The 14,555-nt window shown below is 41.2% G+C and overlaps 1 protein-coding gene across 1 annotated transcript in view; it reads left to right on the top strand.

The window, feature by feature from the left end:
• The window catches only part of pcdh11 (protocadherin 11), a 181,464-nt gene that overhangs the window by 99,546 nt on the left and 67,363 nt on the right, over positions 1-14,555 (top strand). The window contains exon 5 of the mRNA XM_079556374.1: positions 3,328-3,526. Coding sequence (XP_079412500.1) covers positions 3,328-3,526 — 199 coding nt within the window. The remainder of the gene's footprint in view (positions 1-3,327; positions 3,527-14,555) is intronic.

The raw sequence follows: 14,555 nt of genomic DNA, 5'->3' as shown, positions 1-14,555 counted from the left end.
TGTCAACACTGCACCGTGTCTCAGCGCGGCCAAAACACGGCTTTGTTTTCGTGTAGCGTTTGCTTTTATGTGGACTTCTCCAGTCCCATGTTAACATATAGGAGAAAAGGGGCGGGCACTATTAATGGCGGCGCCCATGCGAGCCTCCGGAATAAGGTGAATATGAAAATAATGCACTCTTGTTAGCCCCCACCGGCCAATCAGAATCGAGTATTCATCCAGACCATGGTATAAAATTATTTATACTCCGCTGCGCGTCGTGGTGTTCTTGACTCCACGTCGTGCATTATAACCGTCTAATGCGCGGCTCCTCGTTGCTTAATCCTTAGCTATTTTGCTTTCTTATTGTCACAAGTGTCACAAGTGAGTTAGAGCTGTATGAATTTGTCTTGTGTCACCGATGAAACAAATGAAATCAACATAAAGTTTATTTTCAAACAAATATAATATGATCAAATCACTCATCAGGAATAATAGAGACAAAAACCTGTAATATGTACTTTAGGCTGTGTCAGACACATATCCAGTGTTAGTGGTTCTCAGTGGAGGCCCAGCCACTGGTCCTCTGCAGCCTGTGCTCTGCCCCTTTGTCCTCTCACTGACACAGGGCTGTGACACAAGCTGCAGACTAAACTAAACTCTGAAACCTCTATCAGGACTCCTGTAGCTTAATGTTTTACAGTGAATGTGAGGATTCTATAGGGGCTCATTCCCCTGAAATACAGCGAGAAATGTGCTACTGAATGCACACACATATCAGTTTATCAGCAGGTATAAGTCCGGCCAAAAGACTGGCCAAAAGCATTATATTTTTGGTCTGCCATTTTTAGGGCTGCTTCAATTTTTTTTAGGACTAGGGTCTAGGACTAGGACCTGACTGGCGGCAAGGTAGTACAGCGGTTCACGCTCGTGCTTCACAGCTATAAGGTCCTGGGTTCGATTCCCACCTGGACGGGCCTTTCTGTGTGGAGTTTGCATAATCTGTGTAGGTTTTCTCCGGGTACTACAGTTTCCTCCTACCACTAAAAACATGTACAGGATGAATGCGAGTGTGTTTGAGAGTGTGCATGGGGGACTACGGATGGAAATTAGCCCAAACCTACAATCCGGTGTGGCTTGTTTACATGCATGAGACCCATATATGTTCATTAACATGCACTGTCCCAACCAAATAAACCAATAAATAAATACACATGTAATTATACAAAATGCCACAAGAGGGTGCACTTCTTCCTGGAGTGGAGAGCAGTGCAATAGCTAAACTATAGGTCGCAGCAGCCTTGGAAACAACCGGGCCACGGAGGCGTAACTGCACCGTGGACAAGCCTCCTCCGCCATTGTTCAAGCTCTCATTTGCGAATTCATTCCTCCAGCTTTAATCCCGCAATTATCTTTTCTAATTATCTTCATTGCAGTAAGAGTAACTCCACTTTTTTCGCCAGTCCCTCACAAGTTTCTCGCTCATTCCAAACTTTCTTTCTGCAACCAAATAACAACCATGTGAAGTTATATATTTTGATATATAAATCAAATCAAATTCACTTTATTTATCCGTTAGGAACTTCATTTGCAGGAGTGCGAGTGCTAGTACGGGCCCGATAAAAACAGCACATCCACAGACATTCAACAACATACAGCAATAATAAATACATTAAAAAACAATATAGTGGGCCTTTGATAGACCAAGGTCCACACAGTCATTTATTCAGCAGGCGGATGGAGGTCGGGAGGAAAGTGGAGGTCGCCCTCTTTGTCCCCAGAGGGAGGGACCTGAACCTGCGCCCTGACGGCAACAGGGCGTAGTGAGAGTGCAGAGTGTGGGAGGAGTCTGTGGAGATCTGGGTTCCTTTCCTCAGAACTCTGGAGTCACACCTAAGTATAAGTCGCAACCCTAGACAAACTATGAAAAAAGTGTGACTTACTGTATAGTCCGGAAAATACGGTAACTGTTAAAGATCCAAAAAGCAGCTTTTGCCTGATTTGGGCACTTCCATGGCACCATAGATACTAACAAGGCCAAAACAAGAATGCACCCTGGGCTCGACCTGGACCATTTGAGAGCCATAAAGCTAATCAATTCTCCCCTACCAGTGGCCCCTTCAAGTTCACGCCTAAAAGTCATTAAATACGGAGTGGGTAGCTCTCCATTCCCTCATTTAACATGTGTTTCGGTCCTTGAGGCAGCTGACTGACATCTCTAAAAGTGCAGTTGGCCTTTCCTTTGTTATTGCTTCTGTCTCAGCCCACTGTGCCTTGAACCCAGCACATAACATACAGCCCAGCACTGAATAAGTAAGCTATAATTGAAAGAATGGATTAAATAAGTAGCCAAAAACTTTACACTTTGATATTTTTGCATGTTTTTTTCCATCCTTAATGCCTGACATTTCCTCACTACGAGCTGCCCAGCTGAGACACTAAATGCCAAAACTCACATTAGAAAGCTGTGCATCAACCCTTGTGACTTTCTCAACGTTTCTAAAGAGCCGATTTGGAGTGCTAAAACACTAATAAGAGCCCTGCTGAATTTTCATTGTGGTGCTTAACTATTAAAAGGTTACATTTAAAACCCAAATGTATGCCTTGGTTACTCCAAGCCATAACCCCACTCTTAACTCAAGTAAGTGTACTGTAGAGTTATTTTGGCAACTGTGCTATTTAGATTAAGAAAAAAAAAATAGCCACAAATGAAGTGAGTATGAAGGAGGGAGAACACTTTGGGTTATGTCTGTACTATGCACTGGTGGAGCTTAAGGAAAACAAGAATACAAGTATTGTGTGACATGATTAAAAAGGACTAAAAAATGATAGATTTCTTTATGAAGGGTATGCAGTAGGGATTTTTTTTTTTTATTATTATTATTTTTTTTCCGCAAAGCAGACTTGCATTATTTCATGGCGCTGGGATTATTTCCCTTCACATTTCACGTGCCATGGCTCATGCTTTTGCCTGACATCAAAACAAACAGCGCTGTGTGATGATGTCATCAGGCCGCAGTTTACTTGCGCAGGTGTGAGGGCTGGCCAGCAGGGGGCGGGTGTGAAACAGAGACCTCTCCTTAATTGAGGCAAACTTGAAATCATTTGTACTTTTATGACTGTTCAGAAAAGATAAAATATAACAAATAAATATATAAATATGAGCAACAACATGACAATAGCGCCCAAATGAATCGCAGCTCTGATTTGTTAGAATGACTATAAATACTTAGATAATCTACAGTATTTATCTGTATATTTAGCTGTATACTTAGATATTGGCCGTTATTTACCATATGCAGTCACAACATAATTACCTACAATGGCATTATTCCTTCCTTGTTGTAGACCCAGCGGCGCGTCACCTTCCACCTCCCGGACGGCTCCCAGGAGAGCTGTAGTGACAGTGGTCTGGGCGACCCCGACCCCAGCAGCACCACCAGCACCAGTCTGCCCCTGCCCCTCAGCTTCCCCCAGGACGAGTACTACGAGCAGACCTCTCCCAACAGCCGCACAGAGGGCGATGGCAACTCCGATCCCGAATCCAGTAAGTCACTCTGCCCTTTCATTTTCCTCCATCTGCGTTTATTGCCGGCAATTTATTCACGATTGTTTTTTTGTAAAATACCACTGCTGTTTTCATGAAATAGTGGGAGATATTTATACTTCTGAAATAAGAACTCTTGCAGAATTTATTCAAATGACTCGGAAGACATCTGTCACTGCGTGGCTAACTGCCTAATATTGTTCCTCATAAAAAGACCCAGTTAACAAAAATATAAATAAATTCTACCTCATGAAAGAAAACGCAAAAAAACTGTCAGAAGCAGGGCTCGACAGTGTTCTTCAAAAGCCAATTCATATTTTCCCAGTCACAATGAAATGTTTACATTTATTTTGTATGAAAAAATGATCAAGGTATTATACTTCGATTGAGGTTTATGTGGCCAAAGTGGCAATTGTGGGGTTTAACCTCTTGTACTCCTGTACTCGATTTGTTTTGTGTCATTTTAAAACCCCCAAAAAGCTTGTTAAACTGTTAGTTGTGGTCCAAACACATCATAATACATTCCTACTGTCATCTCAGTCCTCCCAAAAACGGCACCCCACAGCGATCTTCCATTTTATTTTCTGTTTTGATCATCACACACAATGACATCGGACACAATTGTAGCATGCGCGATACTGCAGTGTAAGTAATAGTAATAATAATAGTGAGGATGTAGGCTGTTGCCAGACTAGGTGTATATTATCACTCTTTAACGGACACCCTCCAGCCAATCAGAATCAAGTATTCACCCAGACCATGGTATAAATATATATACATATATATCCTACATATATATATAAAATTGTTTCCAAAGTTGTTGTGGAACAGTCCAACACATTAGAGTTTGGGAGTTTGTTTGAATAAAGCGCAACCAAAGTTTGCAAAAAGTCCACCGTTTTGGTGAAAGTCCTGCAAGTTGTAAAAAGGCTGAGTGAACTTATGTGAGTGTGGGAGGGAGAAGCTGCAGCGCCTTCTATCGCACTGGCAGATGGACGCACTCTTAGTTTCAGGCTCGAGGCCTTAGTTCGCCATCCAGTGCATGGACCTGGCCTACAGGACCACGCAATCAGCAACACAGCCTTTGTAACAACAAAACACAATTCTTATTCCGCCCCGCCCACTTTTGCCTCTTTTTGCCACTGATTGGCCCTGCCACAATATAGTGGAGCGGTAGCATTAGCACAAACACAAGAAAAGTCAAAGTAAATCACATACTTGCAGCTCCCACACCTGCTCTGCACAATATCGAGCCCGACCATCTTGGATAAAGCATGGCGCAGCAAGTCTCGCAAGCATTCAGACTTAGTGCCAAAAAGGCAGAGACAAACCAGGAGCAGAAAATTACAACATGCACAATACTACAAGCGGTGGAAAATGTATTCTACCACAAATAAGAATTGCGTACAGTGGCTTTAATATAAGAGACCCTGACATGTCTAGGATGTAATAATTTTATGTTTTTAAATAGTTTTATCTTTCTGACTGCTTAAATAGCTTTAGACTGAATGCAAAGATTATTCAAACCACTGGCTATATACTGCTGTTTATTGCATCAATAAACAGCATCTATAGAGGTTCTGGTAATATTATGTAAATATATGACAATCGAAAGTTTATTACTATTCAAGTCTAGGACACGGTCTCTGTTTTAGGTATTAACATTCAATTTCTGTAAGCTTGAGACATTACTGGTCACAGCCAATATTTTCATCCAATTCCATCACATACATAAACAAGAACAAATGTACCCTCAACACGATATTGAGCAAATGGTATTGAACAATATAGAGCTGTACACATATTGCTCTTGTTAGAATTGAATTATATCCAGCTGCACAGTAGTAACAAGGTACAGCTTGTATCACAATGTTCCCGGGTAATATCCGACCGTATTTGCATAGCACTACACTGAGTTTGCTGCAACTGGTAAATGCAGCGACTATATGAACACTGGTGCTGGGGAGCAGTTCACTTCTCCCTCACACGTTAAGAAGTGGAAATGTCTGGTTCTTATTCGATCCCGTATCTGGCTTTGTCGGGGCACTTTGTATGATTCTTCTCACGCTCATAGTTAGTCCTTATTACCTCCATCCATACCACGTTTGAGATCTGTTTCATGGACGAAGCACGATCTCTTTATATATTTACTTGTTGCTTTTTGTTGGTGTTTTTTATTAAGTGTCATTAGCCCTGTTTGCACGAGATCAGAATGACCTTGGTGACCTTGGCAAAATGGGCATCCATACAGGAGCAGCAATGTCAGTAATACACTAATTTTCAAGGACTTTTTTTCCCTGAAAATGACGGGCAGATAATAACACAGAATGCTGACAACAATCCTTTTAATCATTTGTGTTCGAGCGCTGACTATCTTAAAGCAGCAGTAAGTAACTTGTTAACCTTAATAAATCTTTCTGTAGTTCCTCTGGGGGTAATATAAGTGTTAATGGGATGACTGGGGGGTCTTTCATCTCCCCCTGGTGTCTCTGGCCAGAAAACCACAATTGCAACTTCACTGCCACCGGGTTGGCCACACTAATAGAATAATGAAGAAGAAGCTAACAGGCTAACGGGCAAAGCTAACTGAGGGCTAGCACCACTTAAACAGTATTTACAGCCAAGTTAGAGTGAAAAAAAATATCTCCATTGTGTAATTGGATGTACAATATCCCTCTCTCCCTTTGTCTTTTCTGTCAGTGTAGTATTTACTCTCACGGTCAATTAATGAGTAAAAAAACGTAACATGCTACGACACCTGCAGTGGCGCTTATGGCCTCTAGGGGCATGAGTTATGTTACTGCTTTAAGGACTAGGTTTGTCTGCGTGAGCTTTACTTTAGGGGTAAAAGCCGTTCCTTACGGCAAGTCTCTTCTCATAAAACAGCTGTGTCCTTTCTCTTTGAGGCTTCCTACATCTAAACTTTGATATAAAATACTGTAAGAAATATACCATCTTTTTTGAAACATGTCTGAGTTTGCTGTTCATTCGGACTTGTTACATCTCTGCTCCCAGTTCTTGGTCCGGCCTCCCCGCAGCAACAGCAGCAGCTGTACTGAAGAACCCAAGGCTATGGTGTGATCGTGAATACATTTGTACTGCATTCGACAAGATGGCTGACATCCCTCTGCAAGCATTTCCCTCTCATTTGCATTCCCCCCACTGTCTTTCCCACATGCTATTCGTCAACTTCCGCTAAGTTTGTCATTGCTTTTATTTTACTCGACCCGGCCGACCTTTTTTTTTTTTTTGCGATCACACATTTAGCACGAGCATATCTAAGAATCTCTCCCCAGCTGGCCTCTTTAAAATGCGCCCTGCGACACCCCTTGATTCATGTATGTGATTCAGAGGCAATCGCTCATCGTCCCATTAGCATTCAGTGACAAACATCTCATAGTTCATAAACTCACGCAAAATGCTGAACTTATTACCCACAATCCCCTGAGAGTCATATGTGTTAAAACTGGGAAGAAGCTGCTAATGCATTAAATCTGTGGGCGCTGTCTTGTAATTGCACTGGAGACTCTCGCCACAAAGTTTAATATCTATGTCTAATATTGGTATTTGAATATGAGGAAAATGTCATTTTGGTTATCTGGCCACACAAGGCTCATCGCTGTAACCTTATCGCTCTGCAAATATTATTAAAAAAGGGTGTCGGACTGACAGCCATCACAGAACAGGATCAGATTTGACGTGCAAACAATACGAGACAGTTATTCTAATAGTTTTATGCTATTACACGCAGTGGAATTCCTATTTGCTCTCTAATACAGGCTCGCAGCACATTATGTGTATGATTTAACTAAATCTAATCCTTTCACTTAATTCTTGGATAACATTACCATATTAGCAAGGACGGTTACTGCATGACTGTTGCACCTTTGTAACTGATTATACAATAGGATTATTTGATTAGCATACCATTCTATTAAAGGCATAAAAGTTGATACTCATTTCTACTTGCCTAATACCATGGCTGAACCAGCTCTTTAGCATATCTTGTATTAAAATCGTTTGTTCATTTAAAATTCAAAACGGAGAAGAGCGGGTGTTAAATCAGATTTAGCACCTTCACACTTCCATCTTCCCCGGACATGATTTGAGTTCACATTCGCTTTATTTACAGAGAAGAGTTCTGACTCTTCTCCCGCGAACTTAAGATAAACCGTTTCGCCCCGTTGAAAAGCAGAGGTTGCGTGTTGACCGCTTCAACAAAAAAAAAAAGAAAAAAAAGATGGGGTCTGTTGACAGAGGGGGCACAGATGGATTAGATATAGTTTTTATCAATAAGCGCCAGGCCAGTTGCGGTGCTGGCAATCTCTTATCGTGTCGTCTCAATTTGTGAAGCAGAAAGAACAGGGAAAGTGGAAATCGGGAGAAAAAAAAAAAGAAGTATAGTGAGGAGGAGGAAATAGAAGTGGGCTATGGAGAGGAATCGAGCGTGTGGCGAGAAAACGGTGAAGTAGGAATAGTATTGTTTCTAAAAGGTGCTTAAGACCGCTCCTGAATGTCATCCGCTCTGAGCAATTGTCTGTGCCAAAGGCGGAGCGTTTGGCCTTCTTTTGACAATGAATTCCTCAACTCCGTTAAAGCCGCATCTTTATTAGCACACCCACACTTGAAATAAAGTTCATATGACATTTTATGTATCTATTATTTATGAGGAAGGCGGATGCTCATTTTATGGGCCTCAGCTTCCCCCTGTGGGCTGACTCCAGTAACCTGCCATCACTCTTCCTCAGTCTCATCCCTTGTCACACATTGTTCCGTCACTTCTGATATTTCCGCTTGTGTCTTAACAAACAGCCCAATGCGGAATATTGCCAATCATTAGTACGTGCAGTTTAAAGTCCGAACCCCTTCCAGTCTGTCTCGCGTCTCCTTGTTCAGAAGAGTGCATCGGCGACGATTACGAGTGATGAATTGTACCCGTCCCCGTTTGGCCAAATAGTAACGCTCCATCCAAACATCAAAAAGTAGAATACATTACAGTATGCAGCGCAGCGTTGCTTGGAAATAAGAGCTGTTCCACTTGAGAGTCTTATTTGGCAGATCCGCTCGGTCCCTGTTTTCAGCCTGTTTCATTTGGATGCACCGGGAGTGACGGAGCTGCCACCAAATCACTGTAGCCTGTTGTTTCTAATGGAGTACATACAAAGCCGTGTCATTATGTGTTGCTATTGTTACGTTGATAACTAGTCATGCTATGTGTTGTATTATGTTATGGACTGTACTTTTCAGACATTACCAAAATGACATCCCTAAAAGCTTCTCCTGAACGATGAAAATCACCATGTCAGCCAACAGTGCTAAGCTTTCAGACAAAGTGCGGCAGAGTGGGAGCAAATCCCTCCGTCTAAATCCTGCACATTTCTCTAACAATAGACAATTTTGTTCTCTGGATGATTTGTAATATACTTATTTCTTTCTCCTGTTGACGGAGTTGAGGGATTTAAAAGCTATGTGCCTTTGCCCACTTACAAGCAGCTCAGAAAAGTCAGGTTTTTTGAAGTACTGCATTAGTGCCGAGAACGAACTTAAAAAGCGGTGCTTTGCTATAGTGGCGTATCTTAATCTGTGGCATATGGCTTTCGAATGACCAGCTTACACCTTGTCAGTCTAAATCTGCGATTAAAAGTTGATCCGTTTTAAATACTCCCTCTTTAATAAGATTATCATGAATTTGCTGTGAAGCGCATTAGAAATTTCAGGTACAGACATAGAGCATCAGTTTCTTATAAGCAATAACTTGTCGTAAAATTAAAGTGCATACTTTTACTGTTTTGATTTCATGGTGTATGAAGGACAATACAGTATGCATTGTCCCTGATGCCAGCAGACATTTAATCTGATTAATGACTAAGCTCATACCATGGTCTGGACTCTTTGATTTCCATGTCTCTAAAGTCTGAGGTCTAATAGCTTTCAGACTGAATTTCCAGTTGACTGATTAACAACTGCCCTTTTGGTTGTCTTTACAAAAGGCCACTTGACTTGATCTAGTGTGCCAAACAGGCTGATACGGCTTGAATGTTTAAAATGTTTGTGCTCACAGTCTGCTGTTTTTTTGGTGCCCCAAGCCGAAATGTCCGGTGCTAACTTTCCGTCTGGGCATCTGAACTTACTGAACTATTTTTTATTTTTTTTTACATCTATTCTTGCATTATTCTCGGCGCATTCATTTCTTTTCCTCCTCATCCCCATCATTCTCATTGAGTAATATTCGAACTAATAAAGCACAAGATCGCAGCACCCCGACACGCAGCACGTTAGGAGTCTTGCGGCTGCAATGATTGTATTAATAAGCTTGCCTATAGATTCAATTTGTTTTTGTTTTTTTCATCCAGACACTTAGCCTGTGATTTCTGGACACAAACAGCATCATAGCTTTCAGTACAGTTTCCTCCACGTTAATAATTCATCCAATCTCGCTTTCACTTTAAGGCTTCTCTCATGCAATTAGACGAAATAAATGTGCTTCTTAATTACATTCATTTGTGCAAATTCTCATTCCCCCGTTCATTTTTTCTTTTTTTTTTCTGCGTGAGTGTGGAAACTCTGTGACACTGACCAATGGCATCATCATTTGCAAAGCGACTAAATCCATTCGGCGTGGAACAATTAGTTGTAATTAGTGTTCCAGTGTCATGGGCGACCTGGGGGGAAAGACCGGAGACTCGACGCCAGAGAAAAGAGGACCCTTGTTCATAGCGTCAGTGCCGTCAGATGCGGATAATTGGCTCGCCACAGGTTCGAAAGACGACGTATGGACCTAAAGTTTCATTTGACATGTGCTAGTTGCTCCAAGCTCAGTTTGGGTTGAAGTCCATAAGAATTTGTTGCCAACTGTAATGGATGATACTTACCCGGGGCACTCCTCATTCCTCTCACACCATGACCTTGCGTACCGTCATGTTATCATAGATATTCTTACAGGGATCTATATTTAATTCATACAGTGCATGAATTGCTAATGCACGCCTTTTCTGCGATCTACATGATAAGTTCTCTTTAGCTGCCTTCTTTTTTTTTTGCACCAGTTTGCTTCCTGCTATATATTCCCACTGATATAAATAAATAAACTACTTTGTGCCTTCTGGCTCCTAGAACTTTTTACAGCCTCCCCATGGGTCTGTAACAGAGCTAAATGAAGCTTCTTTTTTTTTTTTTTTTTTTACAATGTATTAAGATTTCAGCATTTTAAATTGATTTTTCTCCAAACTGGGGTCTGGAGTCTAAAGCCTTCCTCTGTGCGGAGTCGTTTTAGTGTTAAGGACATTTTGTTTTACACTTCAAGGGGCTCCGTCAGCCACAAACAATATTTTGACAACATGCTGGATTTGTACTTGCCATTGGCTCTCTAGCCTTAATTGCAGAGTGAGTATTCGGACCAACAACTTTCTTTACTTGTATTTGCTGACAAAGTTATTCTATAGAGGCTGTGAACTGTGAATAATTTACATATTCACTTTCTCCGCTAAACAATGGGGGTCTGAGCTACCTTAGATGAGGAGATTTCGATAGACTTGTCTGTATCCCTATCTGAACCGATTTGGGATTTGGTGGAAGCGTTCAGTTCTCAGAGGTCGGGCGGAGGGGGAGACCGGTGTTTTATCTGGTTCAAATGCCACACCAGTTGTCTGAGAGAGAGACGAGCTATTGATCCTGGGGAGTCAACTTGGCTCGCCGAGATCTCCCTGCGCCCCGCTTCAAACGACCAGAAAGTGTCATCTTAGAAACCCCCTTTCCACACTATTAAGACTAGTCTTTGTTGCTTTGCCAAAGTGCTGTGTGAAACCAGGATGATCGAGGGGGGCTTTCTGGGGCAATCATCCACATCTCCTTCAGCAGGACTAATCATAAAAGATAACAAGAGAGCCAAGAAAATCAATATGTTTCAGTGCATGGCCCAAAGGAATTGTTGTAAAAGGTGTCTTGCAAGAGTGTTTAAAAAGTTAGCAGGCTATATGGGGTCCGTAAAATTGTGCTTGAAGCGCCTTGGCAGCCAAAGCAATCATGTTTTCAAGTTCACTTCAGGCTTATTCAAAAATGGACTTACCAATTATTATCCATCATTTTACAATTGTTCTAAACATTTATGTTCATCGGTGAACAATAGGAACAGTGCAAGCTCTTGTTTCCAATGGTTGAAAACAACGGTTCATTTTCAGTGTATTGCCACAGCTGCAGCACGTTCCTAGTTCTCACAAACTTTTCTTTGGATCCCGTTTGTTCACAAGAATTTGTGTGCCTGTGAAGTGGTGCCTACTTGTGTTCTTTTACCAGTGGACAAATATCTGAACAGCAACACTAGCAAATCCCAAGGCGCTCTTCACCGACACAATTTGACAAAAAGGGTAGTTGTTGTTGTGGACTGACTGGAAGGACAAACTATTCAATGCCAACACTGTTGCGTGGACAGTTTCTTTGGTGCTGGTCTTTTACAGGTCCTACGATGTAAGCCTCAGAAAACATTTTGTAGTCTGATTGTCAGGCAGTCTCGGGTTTGTCATGTTTTCTTTTTCCCTTGGTCTAGTTATACTATCCATGTGTTGTTATTTCACATCACAACACATCATCAGTGGGTAAAACTAACCTGTCTCACCACGGTCTAAACCCAGCTCACGTTATTAGTGGGTGAACAATCCAAATGTGGCGCGCACTGTTGTTGTGTTCTTGTCCTTGGGCAATACACTTCACCCACCGTGCCTCCAGTGTCTGCGTACACTGGTGTATTAATGAGTGTGAATGGGTGAGTGGATCCTGCTGTAAAGCACTTTGAGTGACTAATGTAGGTGGAAAAGTTCTATATAAGTTGAGACCATTTACCAGATTCATGTAAATGAGACGTTTGCATGGGGGGAGACAAGTTATTCTGGATTACTGACAGAAAACCCTTGGCAAAAAGACAAGTTACCACTATATACACAGCAATATCCATTATATCTACAATGGGGGCAGTAGAGGGAGGGAAGGGGAGAGCTCAGCTTGTTGAAAAACGTTTGACATAATGACATATCTTCCATTTTAAGAGTAAACATGATCAAAATTGTCTAGAGTTCTGGCACCAAACTCTGAATAATGTATGAAGTCAAGTTTCAGTATATAGGCTTATTGCGTTGACATATTAGATACTGAATATTACAAAATAACTTGTTATTACTGAATAAATTTAAAAAATGTCCTGCTTAGGGTGGTTTTAAAGCTCAACAAAACAGGCTTGGAATGAGATACTGAAATATCTTTCAGAATGAAACCTGCCATGTCAGTAGCTGCAACTTTAAGTGCAGCTGTTGTGGAGAGTATAATACATCTTCAAAAAAGACCCTTGAAGCTACAGTTTTCCACATAAATGGATGAAAAGTGTTGAGGGAAAGTGCCTTATTGTGTAGATCAGACCAGATCCTTTGTTACCTGTTGAAAGTTTATGTTCAGAGTGAAAACTGGCCCAACACTTGAAAATGTCATCTTGCCTGCAGTAGGAGTGGCAGAAGCAGGGGGTACTTGGTTTATATCTGGTTAAAAACAGAAGTTGAAATGAAATAGTTTAGTTTGTTATCATTTCCAAAGCAAAGTTAGTTTTAATGATGTTTTGCAGTTAAAAAAAAAAAGAAAAAAAGTTTGAATTTAGATAATGGCCAGTACTGTCGAGATGGGGAGTATTCAGTGGAAAAATGAAAGATTGGGCATATGCCAGAAAAACAAGGTTGGAACCACTGGTTTGTCTGTATTTTTCCATGTAACTCATGGCAAAATGCTTATTGTCATTGCCGTATTCTGCCTCAGCAGCCTTTCAAAGCAAAAGTAAAAAAAAAACAGTATTTCTCATGCCAAATGCTGATATCTCCAAGTAACAAATTCTGTGAAACCTGCAAATTGCAAGTGACATTTGAAAATCAACAGATTCTCTCTCGTCATGTATCTCGATGATCAGAAGAAGATCGTGTCTCTGAGATATTTTGAGGATACAAGCGCAAGGGCCCAGCCAGCAATTCACTTTGTTCCAATCCATTGATTCTGTGATTTCTTTACAGGAACATGGTTTGTGATGCATATTCAGACTGAGATGAGAAAGATGAACAGTCCTCTCAATCACACCAAAACAGAACTAGTTTTTAGAAATTGGGAAGCCTCTTTTTAGTGTTCACTGTAAAATAGCAAAATTCTAATCATGATTGTGGTCGTAAGACAATAACAAGTGTCCTCTGTGTGATAGAGCTGAGGTTCTAAGTAGTGTACCTGCATGAAAGAGCCCAAAGCTTGCTGCCTTCAGAAGCAGCAGGGATACATGGGAAGCTATAAAATATACATGCACTAATGTTTTATTCAAGCCCATTTGTTATAGATAGCTTTTACAAAAATCCCACTCCGTTTCATATTCAGTTTGGAGGACCTGCGCATTAACATTCGGCCAGACTTTAGAGAGGGGTTACAAGTGCACATGTGTTTTGGTGTCGCAAAGCAAATTAGAGCAGATAGTTGTTTTTAATCATCGAAAAAAATTCCAATTAGACAGCAGTTTCGACGGGGAATACTGTTTCCTGTGTGGCTGCGGAAGACTGTGGAAATATTTGAAACACTCCTGATGTGAATAACGTGCTCTTATATATTACCAGGATGCCCCGAAATGTACCCAAATAATAAGACATGAGAGGTAAAAATGATAATGCTTGTTATTTTTTATTTTTTTTCGTGGTCCAGAACAATGTGCTATAACGCTCCAATTAAATAAAACACGTTATTTGTCTCTAAATAGTGAACAGAGATCTTTATGCTTTTGTATTTTACTACAGCCATTACAGGCATTAGAGGCTTCTGTTGTATTTCAGCAGAAGCCATGGTGTTCTTCATTGTTAGCAGCTGCATTAATGAGCCTCAGACAGGGTTATAGGAAGTGTAGCCCCCCCCGTTCCCCCTCTCCCTTGCCCTCTTAAAGATAAAATGCCTGCCCGCTCAGATTAAAATGCATGGTCTCATCCCGTTCTCATTTTTCACCAGCAGTCGGTCCCAAGGATAAGGATGG

The sequence above is a fragment of the Gobius niger genome, assembly GCF_951799975.1.
Source record: "Gobius niger genome assembly, chromosome: 5".
NCBI classification, from domain to species: Eukaryota; Metazoa; Chordata; class Actinopteri; order Gobiiformes; family Gobiidae; genus Gobius; species Gobius niger.
The sequence above is the reverse complement of the archived record's forward strand: the minus strand, read 5'-3'. Positions and strand labels throughout refer to the sequence as shown.